The 19,279-nt window shown below is 46.9% G+C and overlaps 1 protein-coding gene across 2 annotated transcripts; it reads right to left on the reverse strand.

The window, feature by feature from the left end:
• Positions 1-6,978: 6,978 nt before the first annotated feature.
• On the reverse strand, positions 6,979-17,830 carry SRF (serum response factor). Of its 2 annotated transcripts, none has more exons than XM_031964817.1 (7): positions 17,156-17,830; positions 14,503-14,769; positions 12,869-13,130; positions 11,814-11,930; positions 10,325-10,516; positions 10,070-10,146; positions 6,979-9,455 (listed from the first exon to the last, which is right to left on the reverse strand). In XM_031964817.1, exons 1-7 carry the CDS (start codon positions 17,678-17,680, stop codon positions 9,357-9,359), a joined length of 1,539 nt encoding a protein of 512 aa, XP_031820677.1. In that variant the 5' UTR covers positions 17,681-17,830; the 3' UTR covers positions 6,979-9,356. The 2 variants fall into 2 exon arrangements, with proteins under 2 accessions (XP_031820677.1, XP_031820678.1); XM_031964818.1 differs by having other exon boundaries at positions 11,814-11,948; positions 17,156-17,461.
• Positions 17,831-19,279: the final 1,449 nt, after the last annotated feature.

The raw sequence follows: 19,279 nt of genomic DNA on the forward strand, positions 1-19,279 counted from the left end.
ATGTGTTTTCTTTCTTAAAATAATATTTTTAAATTTTTAGAAACTTTAAATTTAAAAAAATTAAATTTTTAATTTAAAAAAATAAAACATTAAAAAAAAATTTTTTTTAACAGTCTTGTCTCCAGAACCTTCACTCACGCTGACAGAAGACCCTCCCCCCTCTCTCCCCCTCCCCCCTTCTTTCCCCTCCCCCTCCTCCCCTCCCCCCCTCCAGTAAACGGTTACGTGAACCAAGATTTTACCGGCCCCATAGACCTTCCATTCTAACGGGGAAAACAACACTATAGGGAAAAGTGAGCTCTTTAGTCCAGAAAGATCCCAGGGAAGTAAAGGGAAGTCGTAAGAAAATCCTGACACATTCCGTCTAATAAAATGCCAGAATTAATTTGATTGTGGTTCAGGCGGTTCCAGAAGCGGAAAGGAATGGGGTAGAAGGCCGTGGAGCTTTCTTGAAATAGAATTTTCCTTGGAACAAAGAAAGGTTTCCTCCTCTCTCCACTGAATTCCGATCCCTTTTATTGTTATTTTTCTTCAAGGTGATTGGAGTGACTACGTGTAGCGTCCTATGTTTGCCATCAGTCCAAAAGTCATAAGTCATCCCCAGTTTCTCCAGCTTCCTCAGTCATCTTTCCTTTTGTCGGAATAAATATTCCATACGTATCACAGCTTGTTCAATTATTCCTTTTCATCCAATCCATTGGTTATACTGTTTCCTATTTTGTTTGATTGGGGGGCGGGGCACAAAAAGTCTTGCTTTGATTAATTTGATCAATTTTGGACTTTGGGGGAAATTTTTTAAACTTTGACCTTGGAAAATATGCCCAGTAATGGTACTCCTGATCCAAAGAGTCTGAGTCCTATTTCTGAACTCAAAATCAACCTCATTTTTATTGTTATTCTCTTTATTATTGTTTTTATTATTGTTTTCTCTTTATTTATTATTTATTTATTTATTTATTATTTATTATTCTTTTCTCTTTATTACCGTTACCATTACCATTAAAAAAATTTTATCCTTCTCCATTCCCTGGGCCCTATTCTGTCCTGGACTCCAAGGCCTTCTCAATTGTGACTCTATTTCTGAATCCTTATTCATCCTTCCTTCCTGAAGTTTATAATCTAAAACACTCATATCCATGTCGCTTGTGTGGAGCCTTATTTTTGAGCCCTTAAGTATCCACAATTCTCCCCCCTCCCCCAGTTCCCAGGAATCTCATTTTCCAGCCTTTTTCTTTTCAGAGCCCTCTCCATCTTTGTTTTCCTGAAACTTATTTCTGATCTCCTTCTCTCTGAAGCTTTCTATTCCTCAAACACGTGGATGCTTAATTTGCAGACAATTTTCTGACACATTATCGAAGGGAAAAAAATGAATACATAAAAGGCATTGATTAGGGGATATGTGCCAAATAGTGTGTTAAGACTGGAATAGTCCCTGACCTCAAAGAGCTTTCATTTTAATGAGGGAGACAATCCTGATAGAGGGAAAGGTGGCCAGGAAAGAGAATTTTGTTTTGGAAAGATTACAGGGATGGTGAGGAGAGTATCTTGACACATTCCATCCAGGAACAATGCCAAAGTTAATTTAATCATGGTTTATGATTCCAGAAGCAGAAGGGAATGGGGGTAGAAAGCAATGGAGCTTTCTTGAAATAGCATTCCAGGTTTCCAGGGCAGAAGATTTTCTAGGATATGGTCTCTGTTGTTGGCAACATGTTTATTTATTCATCTATCATCTACTCATTCATTATTTGGAAATCTGCAATATTTTATTTTAAAAAATTAACAGCTTCAGAATAGTTCCAAATGCAATATTTTTTTTCCAAAAAATACTAAAAAGTATGGCGTAAAACACCTCATTAAATATAAACTTTCTTTTTTATGATGCATTGCATCAATCTTAATGTGAAAAGAATTTTATGTTGCATCCTGGAACATAGAAATTATCTGCATTGAAACAAGATGTCTAATTAATTTAGCTGCTTAAACTACATCAGAGGGACTTCTTTCTCCTTGACTATTTTCTATGTTTGTTAAAATAAATACCAGGGACATTGATGCATTGTTGGTGGAGTTGTGAACACATCCAACCATTTTGGAGAGTAGTTTGGAACTATGCTCAAAAAGTTATCAAACTGTGCATACCCTTTGATCCAGCAGTGTTACTACTGGGCTTATATCCCAAAGAGATTATAAAGAAGGGAAAGGGACCTGTATGTGCACGAATGTTTGTGGCAGCCCTTTTCGTAGTGGCTAAAAACTGGAAACTGAATGGATGCCCATCAGTTGGAGAATGGCTAAATAAATTGTGGTATATGAATATTATGGAATATTACTGTTCTGTAAGAAATGACCAACAGGATGATTTCAGAAAGGCCTGGAGAGACTTACACGAACTGATGCTGAGTGAAATGAGCAGGACCAGGAGATCATTATATACTTCAACAACAATACTAGATGATGACCAGTTCTGATGGATCAGGCCATCCTCAGCAACGAGATCAACCAAATCATTTCTAATGGAGCAGTAATGAACTGAACTAGCTATGCCCAGAAAAAGAACTCTGGGAGATGACTAAAAACCATTACATTGAATTCCCAATCCCTATATTTATGCCCACCTGCATTTTTGATTTCCTTCACAAGCTAATTGTACAATATTTCAGAGTCTGATTCTTTTTGTACAGCAAAATAACGTTTTGGTCATGTATATTTATTGTGTATCTAATTTATATTTTAATATATTTAATATCTACTGATCATCCTGCCATCTAGGGGAGGGGATGGGGGGGTAAGAGGTAAAAAATTGGAACAAGAGGTTTGGCAATTGTTAATGCTGTAAAGTTACCCATGCATATATCCTGTAAATAAAAGGCTATTAAATAAATAAATAAAAAAAATAAAATAAAATAAAATAAATACCAGGGACAGCTAGGTGGCACAAGTAGATAGAGTGCCAGCAATGGAGTGAGAAGAACCTGAGTTTAAATGTGGCCTCAGACACTTGGCACTTACTAGCTGTGTGAGCCTGGGCAAGTCACCCAACCTAGATTGTCTTACCATTAAAAAAAAAAGTCAAAACTCAAGAATTTCAACTTAACTGTAGCAAATTTGACAACAGAATTGGCAACAGGAGGCAGCATGGCATAATAGAGGGTCACTTTTTAAAATTTTTATTTTAATGGTATATTATTTTCCCAATTACATATAAAATTGATTTTCAACATTCTTTTTTGTTTTGTTTTGTTTTTTTTCCTAGTAAATTTATTTATTTTTAATACACATTGCTTTATGAATTAGGTTGAGAAAGAAAAATCAGAGCAAAAGGAAAAAACTATGGGAGAGGTAAAAAGAAGTAAACAAAGTTTATTGGAATTGCCTTAGATCACTAAATTGCTGGGAAGAGCTAAGTCTATCATAGTTGATTATCATACAATCTTGCCGTTGCTATGTACAGTGTTTTCCTGGTTCTGCTCACTTAACTCAGCAACAGTTCATGTAAATCTTTCCAGGCTTTCCTGAAATCAACTTGTTCATCATTTCTTATAAAACAAGAATATTCCATTACCTTCATATACCCTAACTCATTCAGTCATTCCCCACTTAATGGGCATCCATTCAATTTCCAATTCTTTGCCACCACCCAAAAGAACTGCTACCAACATTTTTGCACATGTGGGTTTTTTATGATCTTTTTGCATTACAGACTCAGTAGAAACACTGCTGGATCAAAGGATATGCACAGTTTGATAGCCCTTTGGGCATAGTTCCCAAATTGCTCTCCAAAATGTCTGGATCAGTAAACAATTCTACCAACAATGCATCAGTCAGTGTTCCAGTTTCCCACATCCCCTCCAACATTCATCATTATCTTTTCCTGTCATCTTAACCAATCTAAGAGGTGAGGTAGTACTTCAGAGTTGTTTTCATTTGCATCTTTCTAATTAGTAGTGATTTAGAGCTTTTTTTCATGATTATAGATGGCTTTAATTTTTTCAACTAAAAATTGGCTATTCATATCATTTGACCATTTTATCATTTGAGGAATGACTTGCCTTCTAATTAAAATTTACTCAGTTCTCAATATATTTTAAAAAGGAGACCTTTATTAGAAACACTGGTTGTAAAATTTGTTTCTCAGCTTTCTGCTTCCCTTCTAATCTTGGCTGCATTGGTTTTGTGCAAAACCTTTTTAATTTAATATAATCAAAATTACCCATTTTGCATTTCATAATGTTCTCTAGTTCTTCTTTGGTCATAAATTCCTCCCTTCTCCAAAGATCTAATAAGTAAGCTATCCCTTGCTCTCCTAACTTACTTATAATATAACCCTTTATGTCTAAACCCATTTAATTGACCTTATCTTGGTATGGGATAGAGGGTCACTTTGAAGTCAGGAGAACCTCCCTATTTATTGCCTCTAGAACACCATACCAAAGACTGTGGTGCTTGAAATCATTTGCAAATCTAGATCCAGCTTCCTTTTCCAGGCTTATTGCATATTACCCTTCTCTTCACAAACTACAATCCAACCAAATAGGCCTTCTTGCTATTCCCCATGTATATTTTATTTGCCCATCTATGAACTTTTGCACAGTTATGTCTTCACCTAAAATGGACCTTCCCTCCTCCGTTTTAGAATCCCTGACTTAATTGACACTATTTCAAGATCCTTCTGGGAATGTTCTTCCCTCCCCTCCATTCCTCAGAATTGTATATGTTTGGTAACAGATTTTGTTTGCTTCCATATGCACGTACCATGTTGCTTCCTACCTAAAATGTCAGCTCTTTAAGGACTCTTTGTCTTTGGAACCCTATCTACTAGCATAGTACCTGGAACGTAGCTGTTGTTCATCCTTTATTTTCGAAGACCTGTAACATCACAGGTGGTCTTGACTTGCTCGTGAATTGGATTTAAGACAAAATTGAATAAAATAGGTAGCCTTTTCTCCAGTAGCAGAACAAAAGTCAGGACTGGTAATGGCCAGGGATGCAGTGGATGACTTTCGTGCTCTTGATAGCTAACCAAACTCTAAGCACTTCATGTTGTCGGCTTCAGTCACCTTTGTGGCCGTTGTGCCCATTTGGCTCAGTGGATGGAGCAGCTCAAGGCTCATCTTTGTGAGTTTAGATACTTCTAAACTCAGATTTAGAAGTCTCTCAGATACTTCTTTTCTGTGGGCAAGTCTCTTCATCCCTTTTACCTGTTTCCCCATCTGTAAAATGAGCTGAAGGCAGCAATGGTAAATCATTGCAGTCTTTTTATGATCCTAAATGAGATCACCCAAGATTATTGGATATGACTGAACTACTGGCTCTCTCTTTCTCTATGAAAAATACTGCTTTGAAAAAAAAGTGGTATTATTGCTACCAGATATATCTATACATTGCTGATTTGTCTCTAACAAAAATTAGCTATATGATAGTGGAGAAGCCATTTAATGAGGCAGCTAGATGGTACAGTGGATAGAATGCTAGGCTTGGAGTCAGGAAGACTCAAGTTCAAATTTTACCTCAGATGCTTACTAGTATGTTTGCCTTAGATTCCCCACTTGTAAAATGAGAATAATAGCCCCTTCCTCCCAGAATTGTGAGGCTCAAATGAGATATTTATAAATCACTTATTCTCCATTTGTAAAATGGGGGATATTAACAGCATCTACCTCCAAGAATTTTCTCTTCCTTTGGTGTTTAAGAGTTCTAGGTAACTATCTAAGACTGCATTAATGGGAAGAATTCCCATAGACTAAATCACAGGTCCAGAACCTAAGGTTTCAGCATCCTGGCCAGGAGGAGAACCCATCTTCCCTTGTTTTGCTTTACCTGCATTAACTTCCTTTTTTTCTGAATCCCATCCATTCTCAATGACCCTAACCCACAGTTTGGATACTAAAATCTGAAGAACTGGGTAACCAAAATGGAAGGATAGATATTGGGTCCAATTAGGCTGCAACATGTTACCAGAGATGAATTCAGAACCAAAAAAAAGTGATGTAAAAAAAATTATCTGGACATGTAGAATCAGGAAGGTGGATTAGTATTGTGTTGCACCTGTATTCCCAAAATGTCTTGAGATTTGGAGTCACATCTGAAGCATATACTCTTTGGAAAGATATGGACAAGAATCAATGACAAGGAGGTCATTACATCTTGGATCCTCTGAAATACTGTGAAATGCTCTTTCATAGATCCTATAAATCTCATTTCAGAGCCCCTTGCCAACCCTTGCTTGCTCCCAAATCCTAATTCCCATCCTCTTAAATTTCCTATTCCCTGGGAGGGGAAGTATAAAGAAGATAGTAAGCATTTACATAATGCCTACTGTGTACTAGGCACTAGGCTAAACAATTTGTACAAATATTCTCATTTGGCCTTCACAACTACTGTGTGGTAGGTGCTATTAACTTCATTATTGCTGAGGAAAATCAAGTTGATTTGCCCAGGGCCACACAGCTAGTGTCTTAAGGTCAAATTTGAACTCAGGGCCTGCATCCCCTACCAGTTTTCTGAACCCAGGAAACACAAATTATACTCCATTCTAGGCACCAGCCCCCCAAGATTTTCTTCTGGAGGAATAACAAAGAATAGCACATGAAGCCTTCTCTCAGTGTTGGGGTTTTTTTGCTAACAAAAACAATATTGGGAAATTGAGACCAAGCTTGGACACAGAAATGATAATTTACTGCACCTCTCTTCCCTAATTTGCAGAGGTGAGAGACGACTAAGGATATGGAAGACTATCCTAAATCTGGTAAATGTGGCTTGTTTTGTATTGTCCTTTTCTCTCATCTTCATTTTCATTTTTATTTTGTTACAATGGATTGCTTTATGGGAATTGGGGGGACATAGTAGGAAATAAAATTGACATAAAAACAAAAGAATTTTTAAAGAAAAAAATAATAGAATCAACCCTATGCACCTCTCATTAGAAAGGCCTAGAGTATAACTATTGTGTTAGGGAAAAAAGATGAAGACCCCAGATTCTGTGCACAAAATGATACATTTATTGAAAGAGTATTTTTTTTTTTTTTAATACAAAAGAAAGCTCTGTACATAGGACTGTGATCATGTCCATGAACTCCTGGGTCAGCATCCCAGGGATGTAGAAACCACTGACACTCAAACACACTCCACACACTCACCACACATACACACAGCCACACAGCCACACACTCACACACCCAGAGCCGCCAGAGGAGGGGAACGCTAAGGGTCACCACACAAGAAATGTCATCTCATCCCTGAAGCACACATGTTCTTACAAGGCCGCGCTCACATAAACATTAGAAGCACTTAACCTGATCTCACTGGATCTTGCCTTCTTTGGGGAGATGATGGGAATAAAGCTCTCTTCCCAAGGATAGGCAAGGTGGGTCCTAGGACGACATGGCTGCAATTCAGAGAAGAGAGGCTGGGCACATTACAGACCTGAGTCCCTAACTCCCCCAATCCCTGACTCTGAGAGGCAATTCCTAGTCCCAGACACCAGCCGTGACCCATCCTTGCAACCCATCCCCGTATCACCCATCTGCCCCACCAACCAGGTTTTGTGGGAAATCCCAGGATGGTGGCTCCCACTCTAGCACCCCAGATTTGGGAAAGACAGCAGGGAGAAAACAGATTACAGGACTCTAGTTTGTTGGCAAATCAATCCCCTTGAGATCTGGGCTGTGAGCAGAGACTCTGCATCCCACCATCAAGCTGTCAAGGCAGGGTTATTTCTCATTGAATTAAAAGCAGTCAAGAAAAGGTTTTTTAAAAAACCCACAATCCAGCTGCAATTCCTCTCTTCTGGAAAATCAGATGCTCAGAATACAGGTAATGGAGGAGAGCAGGTTCACTGGGTACAAAACCCTCTGCTAATGCTGGCCTACCCTGCACATCCGCCTAATGGGGGGTAAGGGGGATGGGGCACGGCCCCTGTAAGAAATACATAAATACTGAGGTTACACTTAGAAAAATAAAGTCATTTTCTTCAAGGCTTTTTGTCTTAATTTTAAAAAGTTACAGTAGCTGCTCACTCCCTGGGAGAGCTGCCCTTCTCTGGCTCCCCGGTACTGCATCGATCTCTTGAGCTGCTCCCAACTCTACTAATCAACCCCAATCCCCACCACTGCGCAATGCAATTTGTCCCAGGCAGCTGGGGGGCCTGATGGAATGCATGGCTGCATCTCCCATGCACATGGCACAAACAAAATCCAGGGCCTATGCCAGAATGGGGTTGGGACGAGGTCCCCACAAGCCCTAATCCTATAGGTGGATTCCCTTCTCTGCTTCCTAGAAACCCTCTTATTAAACACCAAAGGGCAGACTAGGCCCAGAGCTGGTGGTAACCCTCCCCGCTCTTTTGAGGCATGGCCCATGGGGCCCTTTCCCCACTTCTTCCTGGCTTATATATAGGATCTGTTAAGATCCCAGCACATCCTTTACTCTTCCAGACTGGTGGGATCCCAGAGCCCATAGAATGGCTCTACCTCCTATAGTCCAACCAGTACTGGGGAGGCCAACAGTATCTCCCCAGGGAAGAGGGTGGGAGAAGGAAGAGAAGGAAGAAAAGGGAAAAATGTGGTGGGATGATGAGAAAAACGCCATAAAAAAAAGTTAAATATTTTAAAAATATATATTTATAGATTTGTTTTCACTTGTCTCCTCTCAAATAAAAGGTTCAAAATTAAACCTTAAGTAAAGCAGCAGGGGGGTAAAGTGGGGATGAAAGGGGATCCAGGCCATTCTCTCCATCCCAGGAGCCACTGTGGCACAAGTGGCAAGGGACAGGAGGCAGCGTGCCCACTGGCCATGGACATTTGCCCCGTGCATAGGCCCAACTGCTAGGGAACTAATGGGGGGGGGGGGGGGGGGGAGACAGGGACACGGTTCCCCAACCACATAGTTGGCTCTGAGGGAAGGTGGTCTCTCACCCAGCCTATGGCAGACACAGTGCTAACCCATGTACAGCAAGGAGGCTGAGGGCAGAACCTCCAAGCTGCTTCCTTAGGAGAAGGATGCAGTACCCTAGTGACCACAGGTCCCACAGAGGGAAGGAGGGGGCACGGTCCCATTGGGCATAGCTAATACTCGTGGCAAACATCGAGCCAAGCTGGGAAGGGGGGGGGAAGCAAGGCAGCCCCACAGTAAACAGAAATGAGAGGTGGAACCAGGATGGGAGAGAGGGAGAAAAGGGTGGAGGGCAGGCAAGTCCATTTCTTTGGCTGGAGTGAGAGGGCAAAGTCCTGTGGCGGCCCCTCTCTCCTCCCTGCCTCCCTCCTGCGGCCTGTCAACGTGTGTGTAAAGAAAACGTGAAAAGGCAACAATAAATAAGTGAGGCCGTCCATCCATCAGTCCAGGGTTGGCAGAGCTACTCATTCACTCTTGGTGCTGTGCGTTGTTGCATCCAGGTTCACCACCTGTAGTTCTGTCAAATTGCTGCTGCTGCCCGCCTGCTGCCCAATCACTGCCATCTGTAGGAGATGAGGGAAGGTGAGGCAGAAGGTCAGACTTACATGCTTTAAACTGTTTAGCAGAGCAGCTAAGAGTCACTGGAAGACCTTCATCCCGCTCCAGTGCCAAGGCAGGAGGAGATCCAAAGGGTCTCAGGAGGCAGACGTGCTGGGTGTGGTTTCTAGTTCTGACCCTTAATGTCTGTGTAACTCTTCTGAACCTGTTTCCTCATGTGCAAAATGCAAACAGTACCTATTCCTTATGCACATTATCTCCTACGTTGTTGTGAGGACAGTATAGAAGAGAAGCAAAATGTGAGAGAGAAAGCCGGAAAACCCCCCACCCCTTAACATAGACTGGTGACTGTGGAGAAGTCACATAACCTCTCAGTGTCCCAAGTAGCTCCCTAAGAGGATATTAGACAACATAAAGCAGCTGCTGATCTGAATTGGCACATGAGATTCTTCACTGGGAATTCCCTAGATCAGTAAGTTCTCAGGTGTGATCCAAAATAGCTGCCCCCTTCCCACCTGACACATACACAAAACCTAACAAAAACAGATAAATGCTCAAGAAATGGGAATGACGACTAGAATGTAGTAGTAGGAGCAGGAGAGGCGCCTTACCCACCTACCTGATGAAGCTGGACGGCAGACACTGGGATTTGCACAGTTCCTGAGGGTGCAGTCAGGAACACCTGGGGGACTCCACCTATACCAGAAAACCACAGGGGCTGAAGTCAAGAGGTCTTAATTTAAGGGCCTCTGGGGCAGGGGAGCAGTTGGGGAATTGAGTGAGCCACCCAATGTCTGTGATCAACATCACCTATCAGGGAATGGGGAAAACCCTCATGCTCATTCTTCTCATCCTCCCCCATAACACAACTCACCTTGCTCCTGGACCTGTCCGTGGGAAACCTGCATGGCGGAAGGTGCCTGGGAGAAGGCATTGAGCACGGTGAGGCTGCCGTCGGCCAGCCCTGGGGTGGGGGCGTACATCACTGCATGGGAGCTGGGGTACATCATATGACCACCCACTGTAGTGGGTACTGATGAAGTCATAATGGTGGCGGGCAGTGTCACTGGTGAGCACAGACAATTAAGTGTCACAGGAATCTGGCTAAGAAAAGGTATTCTCTCTCTAATCCTTTGCCCCCTAACCTCTTCAGATTTATCTCCACACATACTCCCAGACAATAAGGGCCCTCCAACTGTGGATTGGAAAAGGAAGAAGACAGATATAACCAGCCTGGAAACCCGAAGACAGACATCACTTCTGTCCAACTTAATGATAAAGTCTTAAACCAGCCTCTTCTCATGATTATTCTTTACCCAAATGTAACAGCAATACCTACATCTTATCCAAAAAGTTTATTTTACATTCTAAAATCATCAACACAAATTTTATCACCATTTTCAAGTTTGATATTCAGCCATCTGTTCATGGGCCTGTTTTAACACTATGAACCGCCCCCATTCCCCCAAGTAAGAGCCACACCTGTTTAAACTGATTCTACATAATGAAGAATCTCAATAAACCTCTTTGGAGTTAGAAGACCATGCTGTTTGTTCTCACTCCTCACCCCCCAAATATGCAGCTGTTGAACTTTTTTTTTTTTAAACTTATCTTTTATAAGTCAGGGAGAATTATAATACATTTCATCTTAAGATTATTCTTGAAGTAACTGGAGGCATGCCCAGAAAGTCTTCCTTCCTATCAACTGCCAGCTGAAATTCTACCTAGCCTTCAAGGCTCAGCTGTATGCCTACAATTCTTCTGATTCATGTCCTGACCCAACCACAAGCCATGTGTCTTAAAGGATTCTGTATCTGCCTCTCTTACGATGTTTTGTATATCTGTGCATGTGTCTAATTTCCTGGCAGTAAAAATGTGTCTTCAACTTCATTATTTTCCTCACTCTAGAACAGTCCTGAAACAGTCCTGAAAAAGCATATGATAAGTGCTCAAAACACAGGGGTTCAACTGAAAGGAGGCATTTCAGGGAATCCAGCCCCCTGGCACAGCACCACACAGAGATGGACACTGATAACTGAATAGCTGTATAACCTCATGCCACCCCCCCCCCCACTCCATTTTCCTTCTCTGTAAAAAGGATCAGTCTACTTGTCCTCTGCTAATTTCAACTGTACTGTTTTATGATTCTTCCTCCCTAAAAATTAGTCTGCTACTTTGGGTTTAGTCTGTTCCTATGCTGAATAAGAGGAAGTTCAAAACCTTTTTCACTCTTATCTTGTCCCCATAAAAACTAAGAACAGCCCACCCATTTTCCCTACCACAGATGTCAGGTATAAAATCTCAAGAAATTACCTACAAGCAAAAGCTATATGAGGATCTCATCACACAGACATGAGCCATACCTGTCCCACTGGAGGTCTGTGTGAGGTCTGTGCTGCTGTCACTAGAGGGAGACGTCTGCTGAGGGGCCTGGTGAACTTGAATGGCCTGGACTGGAACCTGCTGGGCCACTGCCCCACCTGTCAGAAGGAGAGACCCTACTCATGGTTTATCCCAGCTAGGAGGCAACCCACAGCCACCACTAGACTCCCAAAGCACACTCAATTTCTGGGTCTGACATATTGTTCACCTTTCATTTCCCCTTTACCCCCCACTTGGATACAGCATTGCCCAGAAACAGGCAGTCCAGCAAGAAGAGATTAAATAAATCCTGTAGCTTGGCGTTCAAAGTCATTCATAATCAGATAGTATCCGATCTTTTTTTTCTTAGCATGCTATTTTTTTGACACAGTCAGAACACTTGTTGCTGCTTTCCCTCCTCAATGTTTTGCTCAGCATTTCCTATACCTAGAAGGTCTTTTCCTTCCCCATGTCTCAATAGCACTTTCATGGTGAATTTCTCTAACATAGCTGTCATGTACTAATTTGTATAATTATCTGGGTGGGTTTCCTATGTCCCTATCAGATTGTAAAAGTTCCCTAAGGGCAGAAGCCACATCTTGTCTACTTATTTCTTCTTGAGCTACATTTCTCCAGCACCTGGTACAGAGTTCTGCACTCGCAGTGGCACTAATGACAAGAGGCCCTACTTGGAGCAGGGTAGGCTCTCTCATGCTTCTGTCCCTGCCCCTAGACTTATTAGATAGCGTTAACTTGTCAGGGATACATGTCCATCCCATCAGAAAGGGTGGGCAAGCAGAAGACTGTCTGCTGTCCCGGCTGCAGTTGAGGAGCAGGGTAAGCTGACTAGGTAAGTGAATTCATCAGGGAGGAGAGCATCTGCCAATGGGACATGAGAGGCTTTGGTCAGGCCTAACCCTTGCTCTTCTTTGTTCCCTCTCCCTTTCTATTATATGTCTCTTTGTGACTACCTCACTCCCAGGGCTGGCTAGCTCTTCGGGCACCAAGTATAAAGCAGGAAGTGGAAAACCCCAATTTTGCCTCTCTCAACACTCACCAGGCATGAGGGTGAAGCTGGTAGGCAGCTGCATGAGGCCTCCGGAGGAGACAGGGCCACTGCCCGTACTCTTCAGCACAGTCCCATTGGCACTGCTGACGGCACTGGGGCTGACACTACCAGAGACAGGCGCCAGGTAGTTGGTGATTGGGAAGGAAGGGCCGCTGCTGACTTGCATCGTGGTAGAGGTGCTGGGTGCTGTCTGGATGGTGGAAGTTGTACCCGGCAGATTGGTGACCGTGAACGATGGCTTCAGCGTGTCCTACAGCCAGGACAAGGATGGGGCTGTGAGCCTAGATCAGACGATCCTACCCATCATGACCCATCACTGAAACATGGCTCCCAATATCCCAGAGTGTTAGGTCCCCAAGCAGCAATGCTTATTTAAAAAGAACAATGCTGTGGACCTCAGCAGGTCCTATCCATAGATGTGACTTTGAGCAGGCGCTCTCCAAAGACCCTTAAAAGTTTTAAAGTTGCAAAACTCTCAAAAGTCTGAATAATAATAATAATAATTAGCACTAAGGGTAACAGCACTTTGCAAATATTATCTCATTTGATCCTCACAACCACCCTAAGGAAGGATTGTGCTCTTATATGCTTGTTTTTAGATGAGCAAAATGAGCAGATGCTTTCCCCTATAATCCTGGAAGGAGAATCTTACTCCAAAGATGCATCAAAGACCTCAGTGGTAGGGAGAGTGAGGAAAAGGCAGTTCAATCTGAGTGCCTGTCTCTCCCTTCCATCAAAAGAATCCTTAACCTCCTGCCATTTCTAACACCTGTGCTAGAGGGGAAAAAACAAAAAACATTTGTAGGTAGAGTGAGGCAGACCAGTTTTCTTCTATCATCAGGGGAGGACAAGGGCTTGCAAGCAGTGGAGGGGAGGCGGAAGAGGAAGAGAAGAAAAGGATCCTGACTCTGTCCAGGCCTCATGAGGTGGAAGTGACAGACAAGTCCTAAAATGTGTAGGATGGCCAAGGGAGCAGGCTGTCCGGAGCTGCCTGGCTGTGGCCACCCATTGGTGGAGGTGTTGCTAAGAGAGCCAGAGGGCTTGGCTGAAGACCACAAGGGGGCGGAGTTGCTGGTGACTAAGAGAAGAAAGCCCAGCCCATTCCCCCAAATGGGAGGAAGGGAGGGAACGAGGAGGAGGGAGGGGCGGGACAGGGGGTGACCCAGACAGTGGCCAGTGCGTGGCCCCACCCCGCCGTGCTTGGTGACATGCTTGGCAGAGCAGGCTGCATAGGTGGGCTGCTAAGCCAGCCAGGCACGAGGTCTGCCGGGCTCCCAGGATCATCCCGGCCGGGTGTATGCTGGCCTCCTAGCCCACACGTCAGGCAGGATTCAGCTACACCCCCACCCCCACCCCCAGTGGGGAGACAGCTGGCTGGAGGAATGCAAGGGCCCCTGCCAGGCAGGCAGCCTGGCGGGCGGGAGGAGGCTCATGTGGAGCCGGAGCATGCCTTATATGGGCACGGAGGCCACCCGCTTATCAGGGGGCCGGGCTCCAGCTCAGCCGGTGGGAACTGGGCACCTGTCCTTCACGCTGGGGGGAGCGCTGAGCCAGCCCCTTCCCACATTACATTGTGCTTCTTTTGTCCCTCTCCCCTCCGAGGTACCCCACCATGTGCACACCTTGGTCTCACCGCTGCTGTCAGACTCAGACACCTGGTAGGTGAGGTCTGTCTCTTCAAAGCCCGTGGCACTCATTCGCTGGTCTGTGGTGGGGTCTGAGCGTGGTGGCGAGTCTGGTGAGTTGAGGCAAGTCTGGATCAATGCCTTGCCAGTCTCGCTGGTGATCATGGGCTGCAATTTTCGAGTAGCAAAGGTGTATACATGTCCCGTTTCACTGGCCACAAGTAACAACACCTGTGTTCCTGTCAGTGTAGAGAGCTCATAGGCCTGGAAGGAAAAAGAAGAGGTGAGTGGGTCAGCAAAGGGGCAGAAACCCCCTATATAAGACCCTTAAAAACCTAACCCAATGTTCTTCTGAGGTATAGTGAAAGGGATTACATAATGACCCAAGCTGATCTGAATTTCTATCAGATTTCTTGGAACATTAGAAGTTGAGCATATTTAAAACATCTCTCCTGATATTTAAACTAAGACTCCTACCCCACCCCAAAAATCATCCTTGGGCAGGACACAAACTCCTTTAGCTAGTTATAACTTCCAGGTCCCTCCTGATAACCCTACAGTCAACGCCAGGGGAGAAAGAGGAGCACAGTTCAGCTGCTCTCTTATGCACTCGGGCAGATTCAAGACCCCAGCACAGCTGCTGGAAAGCTTAGAGCACATTCACACACTACATACAAACACACTCTCTCACACACCCACCCCCCAGCCACAAGTCCCCACACCGTTTTGAAAGGCAAGCAGGGCACCAGGAAGAAACATGTGTCTGGGATTTCCACAAACAGCTGAAGTCACTTTCCTGTCCAACACAAGCCATCCTGGGATCCATACTATGTTGAATGTCCTTTCTCACTCTTGGCAGGACTTTTAATGATCTCACTTTTCTTTAGCTCCTGAATCCTGATTGTATAGTTAGTTGCCATTTATTGCACTGATCTCTCTTCCTCATTTTTGAGGGATTAATACCAATAGAAACAATGTCCAGAGCTGAAAGAGATCTTGGAAATAATCTAATCTAACTCCCTCATTCTGGAGAGGAAAAATGTCAAGGCCTAGACAGAGGAAGTCATTTGAAGTGGTCATCCAACAATTTCATGAAAGAAGTAGGACTATAATCTGGGTATCCGGAACTCTTGTCTGCTAAACACTAAGTTGCTTCTTTGACCGATGCTCTGCTTATCCTAATCATCAGGCCCTGGAACACACCAACCACTACAACCTTATTCTTATTTCTGGAGCCTTTCACAACTTAAGGCCCAAGTTTCCGTGTACCTATATTTTGCTCATAGAAGTGACCAGAGAGGATTCCTGCTTTGGAGGATCACCCTTACTGATAACTCTGCTTATGCCAAGTGTTGGGAGTCTGTACAGGAGGCAGTCCCACAGCTATATGTTAGATCCAGGTCTCCCACATTTTTTCGGGGCAGGGGATACCCGGAGCTCTCCAAGACCAATAGAACAATGCTAGTTGCTCTACTGGGCAGATAACAAGGATAGAACTCTCAAAGCTCTGACATCTTATCCTTCAAGCATCTATTCCCTCTCTACAGGAGAGCAATCCTCTCCATCTCGATTAACAAAAATTTAGACTCCTCCTCTTCCCACCCCCTTTTACCATGCTGGAGAGGTTAGGAAACTCAGGCCTCTTCTACAAAAGAAAGAGTTAAAAACTGCTAGGGCAACTGGGATTTGAATGTTCATGTCCAGTACTATCCATCACTTAACTTTCTTTCAAAGCCCTAGTACCCTCCCACTTTATGGAAAAACTAGACCTGTTCTTTCTTCCCAAGGTCTAGGGGCTTTCCTCTCCCTTCCCCCCATGCTTCTCCTCTACTTCCTCTCACAATGCTCATTGATCCTATTTTGTGTCAGTCCTCACCCCTACCTACCTGAGCTTGTAACATTCATCAGCCTGGTCACTACCGCCCTAAATATAGCTCTACACAACAGACGTATCCATCTATGTCTACAGAGACCACTCTCTCTCTTTCCTATCAGAGGGCGCTTTCGATAGCTACATATAATGAGCATAGCTCTATGTACAGATTTATGCCATCGGGTTTAGGAGGACAGCCATGCAGACAGTTGGAGCTCCAGCTAGGCAGCTCTCTAGATAACCCTTTCCCCCGCTGCTGCGGGACTCAGGGGGCCCCCGTCGTCTTCCCCCTGACTCCTCGGGGCTGCCCTCTGCCTCTGACAAGGTGGGTGGACCTTTGTGGCCGCTACTCTCTCCATCTTTGCCCACACCTTTCCCAGCCCCGGCTCGCTTCTCGGTGCTTTCTCTGCGCCTCGTACACACACCTGCCCTGCCATGCCCGAGCCTCGCTTGTTACTCACCCTTCCTGGCAGTCTCTGACTTGCCCTGTTACTCCCTCCGCTCTCTCCATCCCAAGCCTCTCCGTGTTCGCGATTTCTGCCCCCTATTACTCGCTTCTTCCCCCTTCCCCGCGCCTGGTCCCTCTCTCGGGCGTGGGGCATCTCCTCCTTCCTCCTCCGGCCGCTGCCGGGCCGGGTCTCCCTGACTCCCACGCCGAGCCCAGCGCGGTCTCCCATTCATGCCCCGGTCCTCCTCGTCCCGGATGCCCCCGCCCCGCTTCCCTCCCCCGGCCGCCGGGTCCGTGCCGGACCGCCGCCGGGCCCCCCGCGTTGTTACCTTTTTCATGATGCCCGTCTTCCTCTTGCTGAAGGTCGTGTAGCGCCGCAGCTTGTTGTCGATGAACTCCATCTTGATCTTCACGCGGCCACGGGTCTTCTTGCCCGGCTTGGCCCCGCTCACGGCGCCGCTGACCGGGCCGTAGGCCCCGGCCGCCGCCGCTGCCACGGCCGCCGCCGCCGCCTCGGACCCGCCGACCACCACGCCGAGTTCCATGTCGCTCAGGCCGCGCTTGAGGCCGCGCCGCTCGGAGCCCAGCTCCTCCTCGTCGCCGGACTCGGAGTCGCCCTCGCTGCCGCTGTACAGGTTCCCCGTGGCCGCCGCCGCCGCCGCCGCCGCCGCCGCCGCCGCCGCCTCCCGCTCCAGGCGGCCGGGCCCCAGCCCCGCGCCATTCCCGGGGCCGCGGCCCCCGTTAGCCCCGCGAGTCCCGCCGCCCGGCCGCCCCGTCGGGGCCCGGACCAGGCCGCCCCCCAGGGCCGAACCCCGGCCCAGCGCCGCCGCGGCCCCGGCCTGGCTCGGTAACATGGCGCTCAGTACGGGCGGGCAGGCGTCCGGACGGGCGGGCAATCAGCGCGGGGCCGGGGCTGCTGCCGCCGCCGCCGCCGCCGCCATCGGCCTCCGCTCCCCGCCCCGACTCGGCTCCCGCTACCGCTGCCGCTGCCGCGGGGCTGCCGCTCCTTTCCCGGCCGCCGCCGCCGCCGCTTCGAGCCCGGGGCCCCTTGCACGGCCCGCGCCGGGCCCTCTCGCTCCTGCCCCGGTGGCCCGGGTTGCCCCAGGCCGCGTGCAGCGCCCCCTGTCCGAGAGCTTGGGCGGCGCGCCCCGCGGCCGTCAACGTGCCCCCGGGGGCTGGGGCTGAAGCAGCAGCTGCTGGCGGCAGCGGCGGCGGCGGCGGCGGCGGCAGGCGGGCGGAGGGGGCCGGGACCACGCGCTGTCGGCGGAGGGATCCCCCGACCCTTCCCCCCATATAAAGAGATACAATGTTTCCTTTTATGGCGAGGCCGCTCCTTATATGGTGAGCCCCAGCGCCCCCGCCCTATTGGTCGGCGGTTCCGGCACCTCCATCGGCCATTGGCCCGCCTTAGTGGGGGGGGCTAGTCATTTGCATTGGCATACCAGGCCAGCTGCTGTCATTCTAGCGTCAGGCAGAGGCGCGGAGTCCGGAGGCTCCGGCGTCTCTTAAAGAGACAGGAGGTTGGAACAAGGATGGTCTCCGCCCCCTCGCCGGTGGGGGGTTGAAAGAATCCTAGGATGGGGAGGAATGGGCGGAGGGAAAGCCGGGGGACGAAGCGGGTTAGAGCGCCTATCCCGGGGCGGTGAGGAAAGGAAATTGGAACCCAGATGGGACACAGCCGGCAAGAAGGGGAATGGGGGGAGGGGGGCCCGGGCTGGATGGATGAGGCGGCTGCGCCGGGGGCCGGCTTAACTAAAACAGGCACCAGCGAAAGGGGCATTCCGAGGTGGCGGGGCAACCGAAGAAGGGCACTCCGCGCTGGCCTTGGCCCGGCGCCCAGAGCCCCCAGCTTCTCCCCCAAGTTCTCTCCGAATCAGGGCTGTAATTTAAAGGGCAGCTCCTTGGTCTTCAGCTATCACCTTCTGCCTTGGGGGCGAGAGGAAGACCTTTGGAAGGAGGGGATCCTGACTCAAAGCAAATAAATTCTCAAGTCCAGCCTTTTCGTTTTACAAGTGAGGAAACTGAGTCACAGAAGTTTACATGCGTTTTACTCGGTGTCGCACCGCTAGTGTCCAAGATCCCGACTCTGGACGGGCTTTTTTTTCTGTGGGGGGAGGAGAGGAAGTTTGGGGATTGAAACCACAGCTTCCACTTAGGAGACGAGGCCGAGAGGAGTTTAAGCTACTTTTAGAGCTACATGCTGCAAATAGCCGGACAAAGGAACGACCCTGGGTTCAGCCTCCCAGTCACACCCCCGCCCCGCAAACATCGGGTGGGGGGGATTTTTTTTTAAGTAGAGGGAAAAAAAACAAAATTATGCTCATCTTTCTAGTTTTTTCACAGGAAGAATGAAAGCTGAGGAGAATGGGATCTATAGGAGATAGCACTAGAAGAACCCCACCACTGGAGATTTACAGTACTTGAGCTCCCTCCCCCTCCTCCTTACATAGGAT

This window comes from Sarcophilus harrisii, chromosome 4 (genome assembly GCF_902635505.1).
Source record: "Sarcophilus harrisii chromosome 4, mSarHar1.11, whole genome shotgun sequence".
NCBI classification, from domain to species: Eukaryota; Metazoa; Chordata; class Mammalia; order Dasyuromorphia; family Dasyuridae; genus Sarcophilus; species Sarcophilus harrisii.

Coding starts and splice junctions, on each gene's coding strand:
- SRF (XM_031964817.1), bottom strand. CDS start 17,680: ATGTTACCGAGCCAGGCCGGGGCCGCGGCGGCGCTGGGCCGGGGTTCG. Junction 10,517..11,813: donor ACAGACCTCCAGTGGGACAG/GTATGGCTCATG, acceptor TGTGCTCACCAG/TGACACTGCCCGCCACCATT. Junction 10,147..10,324: donor CGGACAGGTCCAGGAGCAAG/GTGAGTTGTGTT, acceptor TTTCTGGTATAG/GTGGAGTCCCCCAGGTGTTC.